This window comes from Lepidochelys kempii, chromosome 13, assembly GCF_965140285.1.
Source record: "Lepidochelys kempii isolate rLepKem1 chromosome 13, rLepKem1.hap1, whole genome shotgun sequence".
In the NCBI taxonomy this organism is placed as follows: Eukaryota; Metazoa; Chordata; order Testudines; family Cheloniidae; genus Lepidochelys; species Lepidochelys kempii.
Genome location: NC_136392.1, coordinates 31,795,392 through 31,811,390, shown reverse-complemented (window position 1 = coordinate 31,811,390; position 15,999 = coordinate 31,795,392). Strand labels below are relative to the sequence as shown.

The 15,999-nt window shown below is 48.4% G+C and overlaps 1 protein-coding gene across 15 annotated transcripts in view; it reads right to left on the bottom strand.

Moving 5' to 3' along the window:
* Positions 1–15,999, bottom strand: part of MMP24 (matrix metallopeptidase 24) — a 162,585-nt gene that overhangs the window by 39,781 nt on the left and 106,805 nt on the right. For all 15 annotated transcript variants that reach the window (XM_073310031.2, XM_073310032.2, XM_073310043.2 and 12 more), the window contains one exon: positions 13,601–13,762. In XM_073310031.2, the coding sequence (XP_073166132.1) occupies positions 13,601–13,762 (162 nt within the window). The remainder of the gene's footprint in view (positions 1–13,600; positions 13,763–15,999) is intronic.

Genomic DNA, 15,999 nt, shown 5'->3' with positions numbered 1-15,999 from the left:
ATTGAGTGGATGTTGTCAGAGAACTATCCACAACGACTCCAAGATCCCTTTGTTCAGTGGTAAAAACTAATTTAGATCCCATCATTGTGTATATGTATAGTTGGGATTATGTTTTTCAATGTGCATTACTTTGCATTTATCAACACTGTATTTCATCTGCCATTTTGTTACCCAGTCACCCAGTTTTGTGAGATCCCCTTGTAACCCTTCACAGTCTGTTTTGAACTTAACTATCTTGAGTAATTTTGTATCATCTGAAAATTTTGCCACCTTACTGTTTACCCCCATTTTCCAGATCATTTATGAATATGTTGAATAGGACTGGTCCCAGTGCAGACCCCTGGGGGACACCACTATTTATCTCTCTCCATTCTGAAAACTGACCATTTATTCCTACCCTTTGTTTCCTATCTTTTACCAGCTACTGATCCATGACTGCTTACTTTGCTTAAGAGCTTGTCAAAGGCTTTCTGAAAATCTAAGTACACTACATCCATTGGAAAAAGAAAAGGAGACTTGTGGCACCTTAGAGACTAAGAAATTTATTAGCGCATAAGCTTTCGTGAGCTACAGCTCACTTCATCAGACGCATACAGTGGAAAATATAGTGGGAAGATTTTATATACACAGAGAACATGAAACAATGGGTGCTACCATACAGACTGTAACAAGAGTGATCAGGAAAGGTGAGCTATGCTAGTAATAGCTCACCTTTCCTGATCACTCTTGTTACAGTGTGTATGGTAGCACCCATTGTTTCATGTTCTCTGTGTATATAAAATCTCCCTGCTATATTTTCCACTGTATGCATCCGCTGAAGTGAGCTGTAGCTCACGAAAGCTTATGCTCTAATAAATTTGTTAGTCTTTAAGGTGCCTCAAGTACTCCTTTTCTTTTTACAGATACAGACTAACATGGCTGCTGCTCTGAAACTGTACATCCATTGGATCACTCTTGTCCATATGTTTGTTGACCCCCACAAAGAATTCTAATAGATTGGTGAGGTATGACTTAACTTTACAAAAGCTGTGTTGACTCTTCCCCAACAAATCATGTTCATCTATATGCCTGATCATTCTGTTCTTTACTATAGTTTCAACCAATTTCCCTGGTACTGAAGTTAGACTGTAATTGCTGGGATCATCTCTGGAGCCTTTTAAAAAAATTGACATCACTATCCTCCAGTGATCTGGTACAAAAACTGATTTAAATGTTGGGGTACATATCACAGTTAGTAGTTCTGCAATTTCATATTTGAGTTCCTTCAGAACTCTTTGATGAATACCGTCTGGTCTTGGTGACTTATTATTATTTGTTCCAAAACTTCCTCTATGGACAGTTCCTCAGATTTGTTACCTCAAAAGAATGGCTCAGGTGTGGGAATCTCCCTCACATCCTCTGCAGTGAAGACTGATGCAAATAATTCATTTAGTTTCTCTGCAATGGCCTTGTCTTCTTTGAGTGCACCGTTAGCACCTCTCCTCTCCCATTGATTGTTTAGCACGCTTCTGATGTACTTAAAAAAAAATTTTGCTGTTAGTTTTTGGGTCTTTGGCTAGTAGCTCTTCAAATTCCTTTTTGGCCGGCCTCATTATACTTTTACACTTGACTGGCCAGAGTTTATGCTCCTTTCTATTTTCCATAGTAGGATTTGCCTTCCAAATTTTTAAATGATACCTTTTTTGCTCTAACCACTTCTTTAATTTTGTTTTTAGCCACTTTTTTAGTTCTCTGACTATGTTTTTTAATTTGGGGCATACATTTAATATACACCACACTGCAATTACCCTGACAGACTGAAGTGCTCTCTTCAGCCACACAACACACAGCGCACAGGCTGGGGAAGCTTCCACTATACTCCAGCCCAGCAACATGCCTCAGTGCTGGCCTGAAGGGACCTCACATAGGGAGGACAGGAGAGTTCAGTCTCCAGGATCCATTAATTCCCTGGCTTCCTAGCAGAGTCTACTGCCCACACTCCCCTGGAAACCCCATCCTTGACCTGTTCAAGGCCTACTCTTGCCACTTAGCATCAGTATGATCAGAAATTACCAAAATCCTGGAGACGTGCATCTCTGATCTGAACAGTGGTACGGTCCAATTGCTGTAGCCCCTCCCTCCAGCCCCCCTAGTGCTTATCCCCATCTCTCAACAAGTTTGGTCCCAGCTGAGGCCACATGCTCTTTGGAGAAAGGACATGGTCTTTTGTCTATCAAGAACTATGCAGATTTAGCCCTGCCATATATGTGACCTCAAAGCATGTGACACTGTTTTAGGTTTCGTATGAAGAGTTTAGGACGTGCAGCTAAATAATCCAATTGACAAAGCGGAGGCAGTTAGTGCCAGCGGTGGTGGCAGTTAGTGATGGAGCTGCAAATGACCCTGAGGAATGAGAGCCCAAAAACTTGTTTCTCATAGACCATGTGTCATCCATGGTCTTGGATTTAACCCTGACAAGCCTTCTGGGATGCAGCTTGTACAGAATATGAGGCGGCATAGTTTTGATCATCCCTCCTAGTTTAAGGGGCACTGAATTCACTCACAAATTAAACACAACAGATTATAACAAAATGTCTCCTCCCTCAATCTGTTAAAGCAAGGCAAGAGGATCACTCCAAGGAAGCGAACTCCCCTGCCCAAGGCAGGCGAGTCACTGCCTAAAGCTTTATTCACCCAGTTAATTGTGAGAATCAAACTGTGCATCCTAGTCACTCTTTGCTGGCCAGGGAACACAGCAGCCTTGAGATCTCCAAGCCAGCTCTGTCCTCCAATCCCAACCCCATCAGAACTCACTCATGTCCAACCATTACCGCCTCCATATTCAATCCCAGAATAACAATGAGATCTAGAATGTGCTGAACAATAGACCACTTAGAATAATCCCACTGATATCTGGTCATGATGTCTCTAGTCAGTTAACCTAGAAAATTCATCATCTGAGTGGGCACTGATGTCTCCTACGAAAATAAGCCTCACTGATTCCAACAGACCAAGAACTTAGTCAGCTCAGGTATTCTGCAGACTCAGGAAGACTACATTGCTTCAGTTATACTTGGTCTGGAAAGTTTTCTTTGCAACCATAAGAGCTAGATATGTTATTTTAAATTAAAATGTTGTATCTGTATCAGAATTCTGCGTTAAGGGCTGACCCCAGGGCCCCCTCAGTAACAAACCCCTCTTCATCCACTCTTCAGTCAGGACTAACGATTTTCATCATCACCTTTAATCCATTTCCACCTTGCTCAACCTAGTCTGCTTTTGAAGGTCTGGGAGAACAGCTAAGCCATGCTCAGGCTGCGTCAGACCAAAGGGGGAGTTCCAGAGGCAAGGGCTCCACACAGACCATACCCTGCCACCAGCCCTGTCATGTTTAAATTGGAGTGCTGTTAAAAGCATGACAATAAAAGTTCATAGGTTCACAGATTTCAAGGCCAGAAGGGACCACTGGGATTGTCTAGTTTGGCCTCTTGTATAGCACAGGCCAGAGAACATCTCCAAAGTAATTAAGGGGAAATACTCAGTGTCCCTTGGTATAACAGAGTCAAATGGTCTAACAACCTGGTCAGTATCCAAGCCCACTACTCCCTAAGACATTCACTGCCATCTCCAGTGGATCCCAACAAGTATACGCACTCCAACATCCTGCTCTCACACAAAACCTTAACAGTGACCTCCTGCTCTCTTGTATCACCAGACCAGCCCATCTTACTGACACTTGGTCCACACACGTAGCATTATCCTCCCTGAACCCGGCAGAGGTCACTGCTTAGGTTGTGTGTGAGAGCATGAGTTGGATGAAGTTGTTTTGTGCATACCTTTCCAGTACCTGTTGGAGATACTAATAAATGCTGCATTCTGTTGCGGACAGTATTATAAGCATGTGAAGGTGACAAGGAATGCTGGGTTCTTTCCCTTTAGCTTGATATTGTCCTGCTTTCGAAATTTTGGGTGGGGCACATCAACTGTCACTAAATGCAGGGTTTGCTGTTGTTAGTTTCCTTCTTATTTTTATACAGGGTCAGTTACCTCACTGAGTGTAAGCTGGATTGCCGGGGGGGGGGAGGGGTTGCTATTTTGTTTCCCCCAAAATGACGACCACTGACCTGCGGGTCCAAAGGTAGCTTGGTGCACCGTGTGGTCCCTGCTCCTGACGGGATTTCCTTGCCCCGTGTGTGCAGGAGGCTCAACAGTCTCCTTGGCTTGCAGGGCTAACGTCGGGGTAAAGAGGCATTCCAGTTCCCCACGTCTTGAAGGTAGTGCATTGCACACCAGCAGTGTGGTGTGGGGAGTGGCAGGCTGTGGTGGGGTTGCTGGGAGGAGGAGGAGGAGGACTGTCGGTGGTGGTGAGGCTAGAGGGTGTCCTTTCCCCTCCCGCCCCACTGCTGCTTCCATTCACACACATTTGTGCTGCGATTTTGGAAACAGTTAGAAATTAGCTCAGATTGTTCTTTTTTCAAACTGGACTTAAATATTCAAGCACATTAAAAAGTACAAGGAGTATTTTAAATTAACCTTAAGGTTCCAAACAGACAGTGTAGGGAACACTTAACATCATTCCTTAAGCAAATCTGTGGTGCAGCCTGAACTCTGGTGTCACTACTGCCCACTGGGAATGAACATTGCAGAGTTCGCTGTTATAGCGACATACAGTGAGCTTGGGAACACAGCACTAACCCAGTTTTGTACCCCAATATTGTCCTAGAACTCTCATTACACTGTGCTATGTGAAGGCCTCTACCTCAAACACTGCCTCGTCTTATCTCCTATGGAGAAAACCCTCTGATTTTGTATTGTCTTAACTCTTATGACTATAACATTGTATCATCTTCACTATTGTTGTTGTTCAAGGCAGTAACTTACTTTGGTTTAGGAAGGAGTCAAACAGAACCAGCAGAAACTTTTAATGAACATTGATCTGAACAACAGACTGGAAAACACGGATGTCAATTTCATATCTCATGCTGCTTTTTTGTTTTAAAGGGGATCTGAAAAAAAGGTGAGCCACTGATACCTTTTTTGATAATGCTTTTTTTTTTGGCTGTGATAACTCGCCTAAACTAAGCAAAAAGCCAAGTCTGCTGCTAAGGGAACTTCTTTTCACTAATGACAGTGCGTGTCGCACACAGTGATGAGGGGCTTCAGCAACTTTGCAATAGCTCTGCTCCAGCATGCGATGAATTTGAACTAACCACAAGTGTAAAGAAGACAATGATTGTGGCACCAGGTGTGTTGATCGCAGCAGAGGGTTCAATAGTTAACGCTGTGCTAGAAGTTACACGCAATCTCTGCTATTAGGATCAACTTACCTCTCAATGACCAGCTTGCAACTACCACATTCAGCCAACTGACCAAGAGCATGTGGGATATCAGGAAACTAACACTGAACACCAAGACAAGGGTCTACCAGACACTCCTCCATGGTGGTGAGACCTGGACCACCTACAGCAGGTATGAGAGAAGGCTACACGCCTGCTGCACCCCCATCTTCATTGTAATCTAAATACCAAATGAGAAACCAATGTTCCTGACACCAAGGTAATTGAGAAAACAAACTTGCCAAGTCTAACTGCTGTTCTCAAACTCAAAAGTCTCCACTGGCTTCATCATCAGCACTAGATGGATCCTGGCACACTGCCAGATTCTGTGTGACACTTTTCCCTCCATTCCACCAGTCCAAAGAGTAATCAACAAGATCAACCAGGATTGAGTCAGAGTGAATATAAGAACATAAGGACAGCCATACTGGGTCAGACCAATGATCCATCTAGCACAGTATCCTGTCTTCTGACTGTGGTCAATGCCAGATGCTTCAGAGGAAATGAATAAAACAGGGTAATATCGAGTGATCCATCCCCTGTCATCTACTCCCAGCTTCTGGCAGTTAGAGGCTCAGGACACCCAGAGCCTCCCTGATCATCTTAGCCATTGATGGATCTATCCCCCGTGAATTTATCTAATTCTTGTTTGAACCCAGTTATAGTTTTGGCCTTCACAACATCTCCTGGCAGTGAGTTCCACAGGTTGATAAATATTTATTACCTATCAATTTCCTACTGATTCCTAACATTCTGTTAGCTTTTTTGACACTGAGCCAATGTTTTCACAGAACTATCCACAATGACGGCGTGGTAACAGCTAATTTAGACCCTGTCACTTTGTACATATAGCTGGGATTATGTTTTCCAATCTGCATTATTTTGCATTTGTCAACATTGAATTTCATCTGCCATTTTGTTGCCCAGTCACCTAGTTTTGTGGCTCCAATAGCCCCAGTTGGGGACAGGCATCTTTGATTCCTGGATTTGCTGCATCTGTCTGGGAGGGAATATTTCAACATCTGCCCTTGGACCCAGACCTATTGACTCAGCAAGAGGGATGAGTACTTCGTTCCGACATGAGCTCACTAAATTCGACAATGTGGGTGATTGCATCTTGAGATCTGTTGAACATTTGTGTTCTGCTGATGTGCAAAACATTATACTGAATCCTGGAAAAGATTTCACCTGGAAATGCTACTTTAGACAATGCAAAAGCGTTTTAATTATGATCAGAAAGTACCAATGTGGTTCCCTTGAATGCTCAGGTTCCAGAAGTTCTAAAGTATCAATTATTCCTTGAATGTTATGGTCCATTATTACTGTTTGTAAGGGTTCATTTATCACCAATGCCAGCATTTCATCAGTGGATTAACGGTAAATCTTGGTCCAATCACAAACTAGTAAAGAAATTCCTTAAAGGATGAGCGAATGTCTATTCCCCAGTTAAATCTCCCACACCCGTTGGGACCTTACCCTGGTATTATCCCACCTCATGCAGCCACTCTTTGAACCTCTGCCCAAGTGTTCACTGTTTCACTTCTCACTTGTCCATCAGACATTCACCTCTGTTTATTTCCCTGCTCAGTCCCCATCCTCTGACCACACTTCCCCACCCTCCCTGGCCCTGGGGTCATAGACCCCTCTTTTGTGCCAGCCCTCACCTGCCAAGTGGGCTCAAGTCTCCTTTCCCCACTGAAGATACAGAATCATTTCCTATAAAAAAAGGTTACTCACCTTCTCGTAACTGTTGTTCTTCAAGATGTGTTGTTCACGTCCACTCCAATTAGGTGTGCATGCACCATGTGCACAGCAGCTGGAAGATTTTTCCCCTTGCAGTATCGGTAGGGTTGGCCTGGGCGCCCCTTGAGGTCGCGCCTTCATGGCACTTGATATAGAGCCCTGCCGACCCGCCACCCCTTCAGTTCCTTCTTGCTGGCTACTTCGACAGAGGGGAAGGAGGGTGGGTAATGGAATGGATGTGACCAACACAGCTCAAAGAACAACAGTTACGAGAAGGTGAGTAACCATTTTTTCTTCTTCGAGTGATTGCTCATGTCAGTTCCAATTAGGAGATTCCCAAGCCTAAATTTTGGAGGCGAGGTCGGAGCGTAAATGTGCGCTGACTGAAGTACCGCTCTACCAAAGGCTGCATCGTCTCTGGCCTGCTGGATAATGGCATAATGCGACGTGAATGTATGAATGGAGGACCATGTCACCGCTCTGCGTATTTCCTGGGTTGGCATGAAGTCAGGAATGCCACTGACGAAGCTTGTGTCCTGCTGGTGTGTGCTGTGAGCAGAGGGACATGCACCTCCGCCAGGTTGTAGCATTCCCGGATGCAGGACATGATCCATTATGAAATCCTTTGGGAGGAGACTGAGACCCCTTTCATTCTGTCCGCTACCACGATGAATGGCTGAATGGACTTCCAGAATGGTTTGGTTTGTTCGATGTAAAGGCTAATGCCCAGCTAAGATCCAGTGAGTGAAGCCTTTGTTCCCTGCTGCTTGTGTGCGGCTTAGGGTAGAAAACTGGGAGAAAGATGTCCTGGTTCCTTAGGGAGGAAAGCTGGCTGCAGCCTGAGCTGAACCTTGTCCTTGTAGAACACAGTGTAGGGAGGCTCTGATGTTAGGGCCTTGAGCTCAGACACCCTCCTGGTTGAGGTTATAGCTACCACAAACACCACCTTGTACGAGAGGTAGAGCAGAAAGCATGTCACCAGTGGTTCAAAGGGTGACCCCATCAGTCTGGAAAGGATCAGATTCTGGTCCCAAGCCGGGACTGGCTGTCAGACATGCAGATATAGCCTGTTGAGACCTTTCAGGAAATGGCTGACCATAGGGTTGGCAAAGACCGACCGTCCCCCTGCACCTGGATGGAAGACAGAGATGGCAGCCAAGTGAACCTTTACTGATGACATGGACAGCCCCTGCTGCTTAAGATCGAGAAGGTAGTCCAGTATAAGGGGTATGGACACAAGCGTCGGAGATGGATGGTGTTGCGCTGACCAGATCGAAAACCTCTTCTATTTGGCCAGGTAGGTAGCCTTTCCTAAGGACTTGTTTGACCGGGTCCGAACAGGAGAGCTCCATCGGGTTCAACCATGGAGCTTCCATTCCGTGAGGTGCCATGACTCAAGGTTCAGGTGCTGGAGATGGCAGTGATCCTGAATTAACAAGTCCAGGAAGAGTGGCAATTTGACCAGGGCTTCCACGGACATTTCGAGGAGAGATGTGTACCAGTGCTGGCAGGACCAGACTGGAGCTACTAATATCACTGAAGCTTCTTCCCTCTGTACTTTGAGAAGCACCTTGCGAACGAGAGGGATGGGAGGGAACACGTATAGGAGGTGGTCCCCCCACGGGAGGTGGAATGTGACCGACATGGAGCCTGGGCTGTGATTCAGAAAGGAGCAAAACTGCTGGCACTTCCTGTTGTGTCACATGGCCAACAGGTCTATCTGGGGAAAACCCCACCATTGGAAGGTGGAGTTTGCGATGTCCAGGCGCAGGGAGCACTTGTGGCTGTGGAACGACCTGCTGAGGTAGTCCGCCAACTCGTTCTGTACTCCAGGGAGGTACAATGCTTGCATGGCTATGTAATGAGTTAGACAAAAGTTCCACAGCATGAGGGCTTCCTGGCACAGGGTAGAGGGGCGTGCACCCCCCTGTTTGTTGATATAAAATATTGCCATGGTATTGTCTGTCGTAACTGTTACACTTCTCCCTGCCAAGTGGGCTCAGAAAGTCTGGCATGCTTGGTGCACCACTCTCAGCTCTCTGGAGACTGAGCTTCGCCTGAGACCAGAGGCCTTGCGTCCTGAGGTCTCCCAGATGTATACCCCAATCCAAGGCTGTTGTGTCTGTCACCAGAGAGAGGGATGGCTGAGGACTGATGACGGGGACCCCTGCACACACCACCTGTGTGTCGAGCCACCACAGGAGGGAGTTGAGGACTGGGCAGGGCAGAGTCATGACCCTGTCCAAACTGTCCCGAACCGGCCGATACACCGAGGCTCGCCACGATTGGAGCAGCCAGAGTCTGAGCCTGGTGTGTTGCACCACATGGGTACAAGTGGTCATGTGTCCCAGGAGTTTCAGCCAATTCCTTGCTGTGGTGGTGGGGAACTGCCTGAGACTTCGAATGATATTGCCCAGGGTCCGGAACCTCGATTCTGGAGGTAAGCCCTGGCCTGTGTAGAGTCCAATATTGCACCTATAAACTCTATCCACTGAACTGGGGACAGTGTAGATTTCCCTGTGTTCAGGAGAAGGCCCAGTTTGTCGAACATCGTTCTTATGAAGTCAACTTGTGCCTCCACTTCAGCCCTGGAGCAGCCCTTGGTCAGCCATTCGTTGAGGTACAAGAACACCTGTACCTGTCGCCTGCACAGAACGCACTTGGTAAACACTCGAGGCGCCACTGACAGGCCTAACGGGAGAACTGTGAACTGGTAGTGGTTGTTGCTCACCACAAACCTGAGGTATTTTCTGTGGGACGGAGTTATTGCTATGTGAAAGTACATGTCCTTCAAGTCGAGGGTGGTGTACCAGTCCCCTGGATCCAAGAAAGGGATGATGGAGGCCAAAGAGACCATGCAAAACTTCAGTTTCTTCATGAACCTGTTGAGATTTCGCAGATCTAGGATGGGCCTGAGACTGCCTTTGGCTTTTGGTATTAGGAAATATTGGGAATAGAAGCCCTTGCCCTTCAGCTCCTGAGGAACCTCTTCCACTACCCCCAGCAATCGGAGTGAATGCACTTCCTGTATGAGGAGTTGCTCATGAGAACAGTCCTTGAAGAGGGACGGGGAAGGAGGATGGAAGTGCGGGAGGGCAGAAAATAGGAGAGAATATCCCTTCTATGTCATGCGGAGCACCCAACGGTCCGATGTGATACGGGCCCACGCAGGGTAGAAAGGGGATACTCTGGACAAAAAGGTAAGGAGGGATGGATCCAGTCGTGGCACTGGTGCATCGTACTCGAGCGCACCTTCAAAAGGCCTGCTTCTGGGCCAAAGACAGCTTGGATTGGCCAGAGCCCTGGCATGAGGACAGGTGTGGTCTTTTCCTGCCACTCCTGTTCCTCCTCCGAGGACCGTCCTGCTGGTTTTGCAGTTGGTAGAACCACAGGGGAGGCTGTGGCTGGAAATGCTTTTGCTGAGTCACGGAGGTATGAAGGCCCTTGAGTCCTTTAAACTCTGGAGTCTTTTATCAGTTTTCTCTGAAAAGAGAGCCAAACCCTCGAAAGGGAGGTCCTGAATACTCTGCTGGACCTCATAGGGGAGACCAGAGACCTGCAACCAGGAACTCCTCCTCATTGCCACCCCTGTAGCCATTGCATGGATGGCCGCATCTGCCCCGTCCAACGCTGCATGTAGGGAGGCCCATGCTATCAGCTTCCCTTCCTCCACCAGCGCAAAGAATTCTGCAGAGGAGTCCTGCGGCAGCAACTCCGCAAATTTGGCCATCGCGCCGCAGGTGTTATACAAGTATCTGCTCACGATGGCCTGCTGGTTAGATATGCAGAGTTGCAACCTCCCCATCGAACAGACCTTCCTCCCAAATAGGTCTAGTTTTTTAGCCTCCTGATTTTTAGGGGAGGGTCCCTGGTAGCCCTGGTGCTCATGCTGATTGGCTGCGTCAACAACCAGGGAACTGGTGGGTGGGTGGGTATATAGATGTTCATACCCACTGGAAGTACCACCTTTCATTCCTCTTGGCCATAGGGGGCAAAGAGGCCGGGGTCTGCCAGAAGATCTTTGTGGTCTCAATGATGGTCTTAATCAGTGGCAGGGCAATGCAGGCTGGCCCAGAGGGGGTGAGGATGTCCACCATGGGGTCGGCGTTCTCTACCACCTCCACTGCCTGGATCCCCAGGTTCTGGGCCACCCACCACCGCAGCTCCTGTAAGACCCTGCTGTCCTCCAAGGCCCGGGCCGTCGATGTCCCCACCACGGCCTTATCGGGGGAGGACGAGGACGAAAGCCCTGGTAACGGGTCTTGCTCACTCCCCTCGGCGCCGAGGGGGTCATGTGGCACCCAGTGTTGCCATGTCGCTGCCTCCGCAGTTGCTGGTGCTGAGGTCGCCAGTGCCAAGGTTGCTGCCGCTGCAGCTGTCAACGGTGCCGGTGCCGATGCCGGTGCTGGAGCTCGAGGCAAAGGCAGGAGCATCAGTGCCGCTGATGGTGCTGGTGCCAACGCCCCCCGTGGAGGGACAAAGGATGCCGACGCCACCAACACCGATGTGAATCTCGATCCCTGGCTCTGTCCCTGGCTCTGATGGTAAGCCCAGGGCATCCAGAAGGGCCTCTGTGCCAGGGGTTGCCGCTGGGCAGTCCATAGTGCTGGATAGGGCTGGCAGTCACGCCAGGACCTGGACCTTCTGCTCCTGCTCCTATCAGAGTGGTAGGATTCCGCTTCCGAGGACTCCGAGAAGGGGGACCACGGAGGAGCAGTGTTCCGCGGTGCCCGAGAGCGGTGCTGGGGACAGGGGACCGGTGTGGCTCCCTCATGTAGGTGGCCCGTGATGGGGAGAGAAGTGCCGGATATGGAGATTGGCGCACCATCCTCGCCAGCTTGCCCCTTGACGGAATTGGGGGTCAGGCAGTCGACGGAGACTTGTCCCTTCTCTGTGGGGAGGACTGCGCCGTGAGGTGCATAAGGTTCTGAGCCGCCTCAAACACCTCCGGCGTAGAGGGGAGCTGTAGCTCTCTGCCATGCTGGTCCGGAGAGCGGTGAGGACCCGGACTTGACTGGACCCCTGGGGGGCAGGAGTCTATGAGACCCTGGGAGGCGGTGGGGCCGAGGTAATGTGGCCCGGTTTGGGTCTCCCTCCTGCATGCTCCTTGGGCTTCGATGGGGGAGAGTGACCCCTTTCTGGCCTCCTCTTCTTTTGGGGCACCAGGGACTAAGACTGCCTATGGGTGGAGCCGTGGCGGTGCTGAGACTCACAGAAGGCTGCCTGTGGGTGGAGCCGTGGCGGAGCTGAGACTCACAGAAGGCTGCCTGTGGGTGGAGCCATGGCGGTGCTGAGTCTCCTTGGAGTCCTTCCTCCACACTGGCTCATGCAGCATCAGTGTCAGCCCACTCCGCACGGATGAGGAGGTGTTGGGCATGGGCTCTGCCAACCCCAGGGCGGATTGAGGCCGGAGTGCAGCCTCCATGAGGAGGATCTTGAGCCTTTGCTCCTGGTATTTTAAGGTCCTAGGGAGAAACCCATCACAGATCCTGCACTTCTCCTTTTGGTAGCTCTCCCCGAGACACTTCAAACAGGAAGCGTGCGGATCGCTCCTGGGCATAGATTTGCCACAGTCCTCACAGAGTTCAAACCCCGGGGACCAAGGCATGCCCGGTGCCGGGGGGCAGCAGTGGGGGGCGGGGGGGAGAACCTTTCCCCAAAGGAAACTTATGAACTAACTACTAATACTACAACTACTAAAATACTCCCAACTAAGTAGAACTATATACACCGAAAGGTGGACACTGCCAAGAAAGTGCTTGCCTAGGCCAGCCAGCCGTCACTGGCAGATAGAAGGAACTGAGAGGATGGCGGGTCAGCAGGGCCCTATATCGAGCATCACGAAGGCGCGACCCCAGGGGGTGCCCAGGCTGACCCTGTGGATACTGCAAGGGGAAAAATCTTCCAGCTACCATGCACGCTATGCGCGCACACCTAATTGGAATTCACTGGAGCAATCACTCGAAGAACTTTAGTTCTTTAAAATGTTAAAGAAATGAGCCCAAATTCCACAAGCAGATCCAGAAACCACAAATTCTTGCAAGCTAACCCTTTCCCTACTCCCACCTGCACCCCTCATACAGCTTTTTGTCCTTGTGTCTAATCTTATGGCCAGGTTCTCTGGCCTGCTCCACTCTTTTGAACCACTTGAGTGACAAGAAGGGAGCATAACCCCAGTACGGTGGGTGTTCCCAGCAGGCATACAGCTGGTGTAGTTGGCTCCTACATTTCACTTGCCCAGCCCTTGGTGTAGGGGGAATATAGAGGTAGGAAGGAGTGGCCAGATCACAATGCTTTGGCTATGCCAGCTGGTGAGCAGCTCCTTCGTGACAGCTGTCAGCTGGTGAATATTAGAGCAGTTCCCTGGGGCTGGAGCCAGGATAAGAACCAGGGAGCTGTAACCAGCTTCCTGATGGCCCCTTACCCTCCCTGCCACAGGAGAGAATCTGGGTCGTAGACTGCAAACTCTGTGGGGGAGGAACAGTAATATACCCAGCAGCACACTTGGGCCCAGTATAAATAAACATATGGATAATGCTCACCATAGATTTTCTGAATTCCTTGGAGATCATCCTGTGGGAGTTTAAAGTTGTGTGTTTCCATGTACTGGTAGAAAGGAGCCATGATAGCACTGGGGTCATTGGAATGTTCCAGGCCCAGGGCATGACCCAGCTCATGGACGGCAACCAGAAAGAGATCATTCCCTACAGAGAAAACACATGTGCCAATTAACTTCCTAGCCGTTAGGTTAATAACTCTGTAACCCATAGCTGAAACTCTAGACATTCTCAATACAAGAATCAACCTTGGATATTGTGCAGCCAGTAGCAACACCACAAGCTACTGAAAAGGGATTCTACTGCATAGCACGTACAATGTGTGGCAATATAAAAATCAATTTACAATTATGTATAGTAATTCCAGGGATATCTACACCAGTGGTTCCTAAAATTTATTGGTTCACCATATTAAAAAAGTTTGTTTGAAGTACCACATGCACATTTCTCCTTTCTGTGCACATTTATTTTAGGCCTTAAGTTTTGATGTTCTCATAGTAAATTATGTTTCAAATGTGGCTGGTGGAGGAAAGAAGAGAAGGGAGTTTGGCTGGTGAATCTGGGCAGAAGCATTAGAGGTCACAAAGTTAAGAGCAGCTCAGGAATTTTTCAACTAAATGCTTTTTTCCATTGGAAAACGCCGATTTGTCAAAACTGAAACTTTTGGCGGGAGATATACCAATTTCGATGACATGTTTGCTGGGATACGCTATCCCTTAATCCCATGGACCAGTGTTTCTTGGCCTTTCTAGCACAAGAGTAGCCTTTGGGAGCTGTCTGTCATCCTCCCTCTTTTACATGGACTTTGGCCAGGTGCTGTGAACCACACTGAGCACCGAGCCCCCAGTGGTTCATGATAGCCTGATCAGCCAGAATGGTGACCTTCTGACCCATGTCTAAAATAGCACTGCAGGGAGCCAACAGCTGCCAGATCAAGCTAGTGAAGAGACTTTTGTGCTCTCGCCAGTCCCCAGGAGGTTTCACTGCTAAAGCAGCTACAGCACATCCTGTGTCCATACTCAAGAGGAGCTGTTTGACGATGTGCTGAAGGAGTACTCCGCCATGGAACTGGAGGCAGAAACAGATGAGACAGAAGTAGCCCTGGAGGCTGGCAAGTTTCTGGCTCCATGTTTGTTGTTATTAATATACGAACGGGGGGGGGGGGATTTCCGGTTTATGACCCAATGCAATTACAAGCTTGGGTAGCAACGTGTATCTGCTTGCAGTGGAATGCAAGCCAGCGTTTTGGCATCTCCCCCACAATGTGGAATTCAAAATGGATTTCAGGAAGGGCAAATAACAGCTAAACAAGCAGTTATAAAAACATTTTTACTTGATACTTGCACATAGTTACAAAAATATGCTGGGGTGTTAAAAGTAGGAGCCTTTCATTGTCTTCCCTTTTAGTGTGCCACACTGTACAAATTGGCCAGGCCACACCATAACGAGCCACCCGTAAACTGTACTCGGGCTGAAGGGGAATGGAATGCCCGGGTAACAAATTAACTGTCTGAAATACACCAGGGGTTGTGTGCAGTCCAGAAATGTGCCAGGAAGAGGGGGGATGCTATTCAGTTCTTTATTACCGAAGTATGCTTTGGAGGTGGGGGGGAGTAATTTTGGTGATGCAGTCCTTATTATGAGCCCCAGCAGTCCCTGTGGTATGTGTCTAGTCCATGTGTGCAGTATCAAGAGTCTGTTTTGTCTGGGGTAATTGCTTGTAGTCCATAGATAGATGTAGTGCAAGCAGGCTGTATTGTAGGCTGTAGCTGTACTGGGGTAACTGCAAGAATGCAGAAAACTTTCAGTAGCTTACAGGAAGACAGTAATCCACATGGAAGCTAGCGCAGCATCCTGTTGATTCCCCCATTAATTTTGATCCAATTCTGGGTGCTGATAGTTGCAAACTTCTCCCATAGTAGGAACTAGGATGGGTTGTCACATTTCAGGCAGGGCTGGGGGGTGGGGGGCATACTTTCCGGGCCTGCCTCTGTAGGTCATCACCTCACTTCACTCATAGATGTGTTGCTTCGTCATCATAAACTTGAAAACCTCTTTAGCATACATGGCTGGCTTGCCCCTGGTAGCTTAGAATACAGTATTTCTTTGCAACTCAGGAATCTCCAGAATTATGTCCTTCAAAATGTTGAATGCCTGAAAGGGTTGTGAACCATAAGTAGTAAACCATGGCAAGTGTACCGTCCTCTTCTCTCCCCCACACAAGGCTGAAATGCTCTGCAATTTTTAAAGGTATCTCATTTCTAAATTCCAACTTACCATTATGTGTGAAGGCTTCTCACTCTGCCTAACTCTCAGTTGTGCCCACGGAACATCTGGGAACTGAACTGTTGTTCTCAGAATATACTGAAGCAGAATTTTACATG